The sequence below is a fragment of the Triticum aestivum genome, chromosome 2D (genome assembly GCF_018294505.1).
Source record: "Triticum aestivum cultivar Chinese Spring chromosome 2D, IWGSC CS RefSeq v2.1, whole genome shotgun sequence".
In the NCBI taxonomy this organism is placed as follows: Eukaryota; Viridiplantae; Streptophyta; class Magnoliopsida; order Poales; family Poaceae; genus Triticum; species Triticum aestivum.
In genome coordinates this window covers 90,755,009-90,765,412 of record NC_057799.1, presented here as the reverse complement: position 1 = coordinate 90,765,412, position 10,404 = coordinate 90,755,009, and the positions used below count along the sequence as shown (strand labels likewise).

General features: G+C 51.6%; 1 protein-coding gene across 1 annotated transcript; it reads left to right on the top strand.

Annotated features, from left to right (window-relative positions):
- Positions 1 to 1,739: 1,739 nt before the first annotated feature.
- LOC101669851 (zinc transporter 8) lies at positions 1,740 to 6,240 on the top strand. The gene is made up of 3 exons (XM_044471907.1): positions 1,740 to 2,686; positions 4,420 to 4,569; positions 5,660 to 6,240. Exons 1-3 carry the CDS (start codon positions 2,006 to 2,008, stop codon positions 5,963 to 5,965), a joined length of 1,137 nt encoding a protein of 378 aa, XP_044327842.1. The 5' UTR covers positions 1,740 to 2,005; the 3' UTR covers positions 5,966 to 6,240.
- The last annotated feature ends 4,164 nt before the right edge of the window (positions 6,241 to 10,404 follow it).

Here is a 10,404-nt window from a genome sequence, read left to right as displayed (position 1 = left end):
ATGGTGATCTGGATGTCGTCGATGTCATAGTTGCGGCCGGCCTGGAGTCGAGGAAGGCCAAGTGGGGTGGTGAATCCAAATTCAAGACTGGTGTATTATAGTGGTAGAGATATTGGTATACACAGAACATGACACTGCAATGATAAGTACTAATTCTGTAGTTTTGTTGCATAAAAAGAATTGAACAATCCGGTGATCCAAGTATATAGGTAGAGGTTTTATACATAACTTAAGAAATATAGCATAGTAACATATAGTGTATTTTTTCAGTCACACAGGTAACTGAAAATACAAGAGTAGATAGATCTAATGAAGCTCTCCTCCAGCTGATTTTTCAATCGGTTGCCAAAAGAGTTTAGCCTCCGTGGCATGTGCTTGTGACGAGACAAAAGAAGGAACATGATGGAAGAAAAACAAATCTGACCACACGAACGGAGAAGAAGAAGCAACCAATCGCCGTAGACAGAACGAACCCGCCGGCGACCGAGAGCGCGTCCTCCATGAGCGGGAGGAACACGACGTGTGTTGCTCATCCGGGGCACCTCCTTCTGAGTAGTGTTTTGGGCCTGCACCTCCGGCGCGACCCCTCCACCGGATTGGAGCACCGGCGCTTCGATCCACGTCATCGTGTTGTAGGGCGACCTAGGGATCTTCCTGGGGTGGCTACCCTTGGGGGTGAAGAGCCGGGGAAGAGAAGGTCATGTCGTCCCCGCTAGCGAAGAGCACCCACTTGGCACTTCGCGGAACCTCGCCAACAGCAAGTTCCCTCCGCGTGCAGCCTTCCGGAGGATGAGCAGCGAGACGCAGACCCATGGCCTGCGGTCCCGGCCGCTGCCATATAGCAGATCGACTAGCACTTGTCGGAAACCTCCATGGATCCTGATTCGTGATTGAGAGGCAAATACAAGAGATTAGAGGGAGGATTTGTGGATGCTTGTAGAGGCCGTGAGAGGAGGGGAAGAGGTGTCGGCGCAGCTTCGGGAGCGCGAGGTGGGGTCGCTTGAGGAGGCGTGTGGGAGAGGGAACGACAGAGAGAGCAGGTCGTGTGCGTGGGGAGGTATTAACTCAGCGGCACAAACACCGATCCCTTTCATCCTTTCTTTTCTCTCGCGTTTTTTCTCTCGGCACAGTAAAATCGACGTGTCTATCGCCAACGATCGCCCCTTCTGCGCAGCTGAATGTGTTTAATGCTGCAACGAGCATCTTCGTTGGCGAGTGCAACTTACAGCGGAAAGATATGGATACCATTTTGTTCAAACAATAAAAAGAATGTTTGATTACATGCATATTTAAATGTTATAAGGACAAAGTAGTATGACAGAGAACTTGTTGAGATTTTTTTTTTTTGAGTAATAAGAACTTGTTGAGATGGTGTTGAAAAATGTTGCCGCGGCGAGGTAGAAACGCCACAGTGGGCCATTTTAGAGGGTCGCTTCTATGCCTCTAGTGGGCTGGGCTGTTTCATCAGAACGACTAGAAAACCCTACAAAACCGGGCCGGCCCACACTCATGTGACAAGGTCGAGCCCGCCACGTGACGCCGCGTCCGCCATCAAAACCACCATAGTCCAAGACAACTACGAACCGCGCTTGCACGGCGTACCGAAATTACCTCATTGATCGGCAGAGTGTCGTCATCGTGAGTAATTTCCCCGATAATAAACGCCCAAGTAAATCAGGAAAACAATCTACTTCCCTAATTAGCACATCATCCAACGGTCAAATCGAGCTCGCCTATATCGCGGGCGGCGTATATTCACATGCATGCCGTCACCTTGTGACAGAGACAGCCGTTTTCACCTCAACCGATCGCCTATGTAATTGACTACTATAAACCCTAATCAATGGCGATTCCTGGCTGCAGCAGAGCTGTTCCTCACTTCCTCCATCTATATAAACCCCCTGCAACCACCGTAGCTACCTCCGAAGCTCTTCAGTTTCAGTCTCCTGGTCTCCCTCGCGTCATCGCCCACTCGCCGCGTGCGTGCATCACGACAGCCTAAGCCATGAAGCCGAGCGCCGCTGTCATGCTCGCCGCCGTCGTGGCGCTGCTCCTGGTCTCGGCCGTGCGGGGCGAGGACGACTGCGGGTCGCCGGAGTCGGCGGCGCGCGACCGCGCGCGGGCGAGGCCGCTTAAGATCGCGGCCTTCTTCTCCATCCTGATCTGCGGGGCGCTGGGTTGCTCCCTGCCCGTGCTGGGGCGACACGTGCCCGCGCTCCGGCCCGACGGCGACGTCTTCTTCCTGGTCAAGGCGTTCGCGGCGGGGGTCATCCTCGCCACGGGGTTCATCCACATCCTCCCCGACGCGTTCGAAAATCTCACGTCCGACTGCCTGCCTGCCGCCGGGCCGTGGAAGGACTTCCCGTTCGCCGGGTTGGGAGCCATGGTCGGCGCCATCGGCACGCTCGTCGTCGACACCCTCGCCACGGGGTACTTCACGCGCGCCCACTTGAACAAGGACCGAGCCCACGGCAGCAGCGCCGCCGTGGTGGACGAGGAGAAACAGGCTGCTGCTGCCGCCGCCAGCGAGTTAGCGCGCCACCACGACGGCGGGGAGCACGAGGGACATGTTCACTTGCACACGCACGCAACCCATGGCCACACCCACGGGTCGGCGGCGCTCGTTGCGGCCGTTGGCGGCGCCGAGGACGAAAAGGACACGATCCGGCATCGTGTAATCTCTCAGGTTGGTACAAGAGGAACACAATCAACATATATTTTTTTTCTGATAATGACCATGCCAAGAGGAACAGAATCGACATATATATATTTTTCTGCAATTAGAAAAGTGCAACTTCTTTCATTAGTTTGATTGTGGCTCTACTAATGCCTAAAATACATAAAACAAAGTTGATACTCTTAGGGAAACGATTGGGCGCGGTGCGCCGACCGAACTTTCGGCCGGTTCGCACGCACGCTGACAACGCAGTGGCCCCGCGCGCCCCGCCTCCTTTCTATGTGCCTCCATCCCCTACCTCCAGCCTTACGCGCGCGCATCCCTCCCCCTTTCCCCTCCCCGGGCTGCGACTTGGCCACCACGATTTCCATCATCGACGGCCAGGCGCTCCCTCGCCGGCCGCCATGGCTGCCTGCTGCCATGGCCATGTCCATCCCCTAGATACAGCCTTCACACGCGCGCATCTCCTCCCCCCTCCTCCCGGGCTGCGATGGGCCACCACAAGCTCCATCGCCGGCGGCCAGGAGCTCCCCTCGCCGGCCGCCATGCTCGGATCCACCCCGCGTATACAAGTGTTGCAACCGTCACCTAGGAAAGCTTCAACAGCTGTTGAAAAAAGCTTCAACCATAGACACAGAAAGCTTCAATGGCACTGCACAACAAGGGGAAGTTGCAACCGTAGTTGGATTTTGCTACTACCGGCGAAGCTTTTTGCTACATCCATCAGGTGGATCTGCGACCTCGCGACGACGACAACGACGATTTGCTGCAACCGTAGTAGGATTTTGCTACTATCGTTGGAGCTTTTTGCTTCATCCATTCTTTTTCTAGAACGCAATGGCTGCTACATGCAACGACGAGCTACAAACGGCGACGACGGTGACAGACTTTTTCGCTGCAACCGTTTTCTCCGTTTGCTACGACCGTGCAATAGAAAGCTGCAACGGGCAGCCATGGGAGCCACATGCCAGCGGCAACGGCAGACGTCGAGCTGCAACCGGCGGCAACAAGAGCTGCAACCGGCGTCTGGTGTTGCCGGAGCCGCGGCCATCACCAACGAGGGGGAGCTGCAATCCACGGGCAAAGTTTTGCTGCATGCGTGGATCTGGACGGCGGTGACCGGCGGCGAGTGCGGCATCCAGCAGCACGGGAGCGGCGGAGAGAGGGGTTGCAGGTGAGGGGGTAGCGGCCGACGGGCCAGGGGGACAGCCAGGCGACAGGGAGCCGCGCTCGCGCTGCGCACGGAGAGGAAGAAGGAGAGGGAGAAGTCAACGCACAGATCGGACGGCTGCTCGCTGGATCGGGTGGTTGGGGTTGGACCGGCCGAACCGTTTGGGCCTGTGCGCCGGCGCCTAGCATCGCCCATACTCTTATATGGTGCGCCTACGATTTTAGCTTGTTGTGCAAATTTTATTCATCCCAAAATATTTGATCGGTACCTTGTGTATCAGCTAATTTGATGTTTAAGCTATCATGTATACAAACTAATAGGTAGATTTCTAATCGTCCCAAAAAATAGGAACTAGCATCTAACAATCTATGCAAAGTTCATGGGCTCCAAGCTTTGAGAGCACTGTTAGGTATGACGCATCCGGTTTTTCTTTGGGGGTGGGGGGGGGGGGCGCTCATCCCCCCTTAGCTTGGCCCCATTGTCATCGTGTAATACTTAGAGAAACTTAACACGTTCTTGTATCCTGTTTTTAATCTCTTTTGTGACGATCAATGATGATGTTGTATTGTAGGTACTCGAGTTGGGTATTGTGGTGCACTCGGTGATCATCGGCATCTCCCTCGGCGCGTCTCAGGACCCGGAAACTATCAAACCTCTCGTCATTGCCTTGAGCTTCCACCAGATGTTCGAGGGAATGGGCCTTGGTGGCTGCATAGTTCAGGTATACACACCCGTACTCCCCTCAGTAATAGTTATTGCCGCGTATATTTTTTTTTTGAACCGGAAATAACCCCTTTCCATACTCATCATAACGGAAATACAAGTTTTTCTGCATCACCATACCAAGATCAACCGACTAAAGGAGACTAGAAAGGGAAAAGTGAATTCAGGGCGCCACTGGGAAACCCACTGCAAACACTCGTCATCTTGCAGCTTACTGTGGGGCGAATTGCCGTGTACATGCGTGTGGTTTCTATAGTTGTGTGCTTTGTCACAATTCCTTTTAGAAAAATCCACAGATTACAATGTAAACACACTATCACACACACACAACGGCGCCTAGTGAAGATCAGGTCGAAGTTGCAGAGTACTACTAATAATCAGAGTTCTTCCAAAATAGTGAAGTTATAATACGAAAGGAGAGCAATACATATAGACAAAATATCTGCCAGTAATCCCATATTATACATCTTGATCAAAACCAAGCATATTTGACCAGTGACTCGTGGAGTGCAAGCCATGCAAAGCAGGAAAGGTGCTACTCTACTTGACTTGATTGTCTATTTCTAAAAAGAATAGAACAATAGGAGTCTTTCCATGTATGAACTTTTTAACGGATGGCTGTACATGCATAACTGAAACTTTGCATGTATGGTCTCCATCAAAAGTGGAAACGCCCATCTAAACAAACACTGGCTAGAACTTGTGCTTCAGAAAGGGGAAAATTCTACGATGCTCTTCCGTGTAAAGTTCTAGCTAGAGAACAATATATACACGCATATCTAGATAATATATGTCTGGTAGTCATGAGAGAGAAGAAAGTAGAGCAGAGCACTTCGGGTGGCCTGCAGAACAAAGAAAATAAATCAGTAACTGCATATGTCATCAGATGTTTGAGAACAAAAAAGTGACCCACTTTATCAAATCCAATGGGGAATCACGATTTTCAACCAGTAAATAATATTCTCACCACGCCATGATTATTAATTAGTACCATTCTTTTTTTTTGCGACTGATTAATTAGTACCATTCTGTTAATAACCTGGTACGACAGAATTTTGTCCTGATTAGTTTTTGATGATGATGTGCAGGCAAAGTTCAAGGCTAGGTCCATCGTGACCATGATCCTCTTCTTCTGCCTGACAACGCCGGTGGGCATCGCCATCGGCTTCGGCATATCTCGAGTGTACAACGAGAACAGCCCGACGGCGCTGGTGGTGGAGGGCAGCCTCAACTCTGTGGCAGCGGGGATCCTCGTCTACATGGCCCTCGTCGACCTCCTCGCCGAGGACTTCATGAACCCTAAGGTGCAGAGCAGGGGAAAGCTGCAGCTTGGTATCAACGTCTCCATGCTGGTCGGTGCAGGCCTCATGTCCATGCTCGCCAAATGGGCCTAGCCGGAAGCCAGAAACATGAAACAGTTTTGCTCCATGACATATGAGTCCAGGATATAGACTTGCATATATTGGATCGTCGAGGTTGAAACGATGTAATCTTGGCACATATTATTCATCTCCCCAGGCTGGTAATGCCAACCCAGTAGTGTAGGCATCTAAACAAACCAGTAATGTAGGTTTTGGACCAAGAGTTTGGGATGTGCGGAAAGTGTGTGTGCGTATCACAAGGGAAGTCTACATTATGTCGTCACCTTTGACGAGCCTTTCAAATAAAACTGTTGAAAAAAATTCTTCAAATAAATGATAATTAACAACAATTACATTGTCCACAAGCCTAGCAAATAAACAGCTAGGGGATCATCGTCCCAAATACAAGAAATATGATTAATAAAACAACAAGTTAGGCTATTAGCCTCATGTTGACAATGCTTCTTGCCAGACCACACACTTCCCCATCCAATATCTTGGACTTCCGCTCTCCACCACGAAGGTTCCCACATCGGCGTTGCTACCCCTCGTGGAGAAGATGGCCAAGCGCCTTGGCACCTGGCAGGCTTGCCTACTGTCTCGTGGCGAGCGCCTCGCCCTTGTTCGACATGTCCTGAGCGCCATGCACGTCCACCTGCTACTGGCCATGGCCCTCTCGCCATCCATCCTGAAGCTCGTCAACCAGTTAATGCGCGACTTCCTTTGGCATGGACACAAGGAGGCCCGCTCTGGAAACTGTCTGGTTAACTGGCAAAAAGTGTGCCGCCCCCTCGAGCTTGGGGGCCTTGGCGTGCGTGACCTTCAACGCACCGGCATCTCCCTCCGGGTTACGTGGCTCTGGCTTCGTACCACCGACCCCACGCGGCCCTGGCACCATCTACACCTGCCAGACGACGCTGACGTGCGCGACATCTTCCGTGCCTCCACATCCTGGACTATTGAAGACGGACTCACCTGCCAATTCTGGACTGACCATTGGCTGGATGGCAAGTCGGTTGCCGAGATCGCACCGAGCCTGACCGCTTTGGTTCCTCGAAGACGCCGCAATAAGCGCTTGGTCTAGGAGGGACTCCTCAACCGGGCATGGATCCAGGACATCCGTGTGTTGGGGATCGTAGCAGAAATTTAAAATTTTCTACGCATCACCAAGATCAATCTATGGAGTCATCTAGCAACGAGAGAGAGGAGTGCATCTACATACCCTTGTAGATCGCGAGCGGAAGCGTTCAAGAGAACGGGGTTGATGGAGTCGTACTCGTCGTGATCTAAATCACCGACGACCGAGCGCCGAACGGACGGCACCTCTGCGTTCAACACACGTACGGTTGGGAGGACGTCTCCTCCTTCTTGATCCAGCAAGGGGGAAGGAGAGGTTGATGGAGATCCAGTAGCACGACGGCGTGGTGGTGGAAGTAGCGGGGATCTCGGCAGGGCTTCGCCAAGCTCAGCGAGAGGGAGAGGTGTCACGGGAGGGAGAGGGAGACGCCAGGGGCTGTGGTGCGGCTGCCCTCCCTCCCCCCCCTTTATATAGGGTCCCTGGGGGGCGCCGGCCCTAGGAGATGCAATCTCCAAGGGGGGCGGCGGCCAAGGGGGTGGCTTGCCCCCCAAGCCAAGTGGGGCGCCCCCGCACCCCCAGGGTTTCCAACCCTAGGCGCAGGGGAGGCCCAAGGGGGGCGCACCAGCCCACCAGAGGCTGGTTCCCTTCCCCACTTCAGCCCATGGGGCCCTCCGGGATAGGTGGCCCCACCCGGTGGACCCCCGGGACCCTTCCGGTGGTCCCGGTACAATACCGGTGACCCCCGAAACTTTCCCGGTGGCCGAAACTGGACTTCCTATATATAATTCTTCACCTCCGGGACCATTCCGGAACTCCTCGTGGCGTCCGGGATCTCATCCGGGACTCCGAACAACTTTCGGGTTACCGCATACTAGTATCTCTACGGGTTCGGGAGACATGCAGACATGACCGAGACGACTCTCCGGTCAATAACCAACAGCGGGATCTGGATACCCATGTTGGCTCCCACATGTTCCACGATGATCTCATCGGATGAACCACGATGTCGAGGATTCAATCAATCCCGTATACAATTCCCTTTGTCAATCGGTACGTTACTTGCCCGAGATTCGATCATCGGTATCCCAATACCTTGTTCAATCTCGTTACCGGCAAGTCACTTTACTCGTACCGTAATGCATGATCCCGTGACCAAACACTTGGTCACATTGAGCTCATTATGATGATGCATTACCGAGTGGGCCCAGAGATACCTCTCCGTCATACGGAGTGACAAATCCTAGTCTCGATTCGTGCCAACCCAACAGACACTTTCGGAGATACCCGTAGTGCACCTTTATAGCCACCCGGTTGCGTTGTGACGTTTGGCACACCCAAAGCACTCCTATGGTATCCGGGAGTTGCACAATCTCATGGTCTAAGGAAATGATACTTGACATTTGGAAAAGCTCTAGCAAACGAACTACACGATCTTGTGCTATGCTTAGGATTGGGTCTTGTCCATCACATCATTCTCCTAATGATGTGATCCCGTTATCAATGACATCCAATGTCCATAGTCAGGAAATCATGACTATCTGTTGATCAACGAGCTAGTCAACTAGAGGCTCACTAGGGACATGTTGTGGTCTATGTATTCACACATGTATTACGATTTCTGGATAACACAATTATAGCATGAACAATAGACAATTATCATGAACAAGGAAATATAATAATAACCATTTTATTATTGCCTCTAGGGCATATTTCCAACACCGTGGTGCGCTTGGTGTCGAGGCCACTGTCGAGTATATCTATCTTTGGAGGCGCCTACTTCAGGTCACCCTCTCCTCTGACCCCGACCGCATACGGTGGCGATGGACTGCTAGCGGCTCATACTCGGCCTCATCCTGCTACCTGGCTCTTTTCCAAGGTTCCATTACGAACATGGACTGGATGATGACATGGAAGGGCTGGCCCCCGACCAATGTCAAAGTGTTCCTCTGGCTCGCCAAGTAAGACCGCTGCTGGATGGCGGAAAGACTTGCTAGGCGAGGATTGGCCCACCCTCCCCGCTGCGTCTTATGCGACCAAGACTTTGAGGACATCCACCACCTCCTGGCCACCTGCGTCTTCTCCAGGGAGATTTGGCACCGCACTCTTGCTTGGTGCAAACTCACTGTCAGCCCTCCCAATGGCGACCTCACCCTCTACGACTGGTGGAGAGACGCTGCTGGCTCCATCCTAGTATCGCTCCGGAAGGCCCTTGCGTCCCTAGTGCCACTGGTCACCTGGGCAATTTGGAAGCACTGCAACGCTTGCATCTTCGACCTTCAGCAACCCTCTGCTAGCCGCTTGTTTGCTTCGATCCAGGACGATGTGCGCACCTGGGCCTCGACCAGTGCCAAAGGACTCCAAGCTATAATCGACACATTGTAAACCTCTGTAACCGAGCTGAGCATCCCGCTTCTTCTGCTCACGAGGACCCCTGGCACGCCTAGTTGTGTATGAGCTAGGAGTCCTCTAAATCTGTACTCTTTCCACCTATCAATGCAATGATACGCCAGCTTGGCGTATTGGAGAGAAAAAAATGTCGACAATGCTTGAACTCCACCTTCCCTATCGATGTCACCGAATCCACGATTTCTGCATACACGGCAGCTACAGGATCCCACCATTGAGATTGCCCCGTACAGAAATTAACGACCTCCAGACAATCAGACTCCACTATGACTTCATGAATATGAAGAGAGGAAACCATGGCGAGGCCATCTTTTGTCACAAGTGTCCATAGTTATTACATTAGCGGTGGACTACATACGGAGTAAAATGAGAGAATCCACACTCCAAATTATGTCTATATACATCCGAATGTAGTCTATATTGAAATCTCTAAAAAGACTTATATTTAGGAACGAAGGGATATAGTACTATGATTCCAGGACTCTTGCACAAAGAGAATTGGGTCGATTAACAAGTATACATGCTTATTTGGCAAGCATTGTAAGGTCAAAAGAGTGTGAGTCACGAAATCCCATGCTCCCATTTTTTCAGCACACAAAGTTTTCACCAGGCGTACCAATGCATTTCCTTCGCATCTCTATCATCACCCCACTGCAATAGTATTCATTATGTCCTTGCAGAGGCCCTTAGTAATTTTAAACACTAACATTGCATAGACCATAATGCATTGGCCATAGTCTTAATTAGGATTTCCTTTCCACCTAGTGATAGGTGTTTTTCCTTCCAACCCCTAATTCTTTTCAAAAAGTGTTTTTAGAAGTCACACCTATCCGCCCCCACAATGCAAGCAGACAAGTACTTATCTGATAAAGCCTCATTATCAATATGTAGTTCATTGCATATCTCCGTCTTTAGCACGACATTTGTGTTTGGGCTAAAGAAGATATTTGATTTACCTCTACTCACCAATTGTCCTGATTTTGCACCA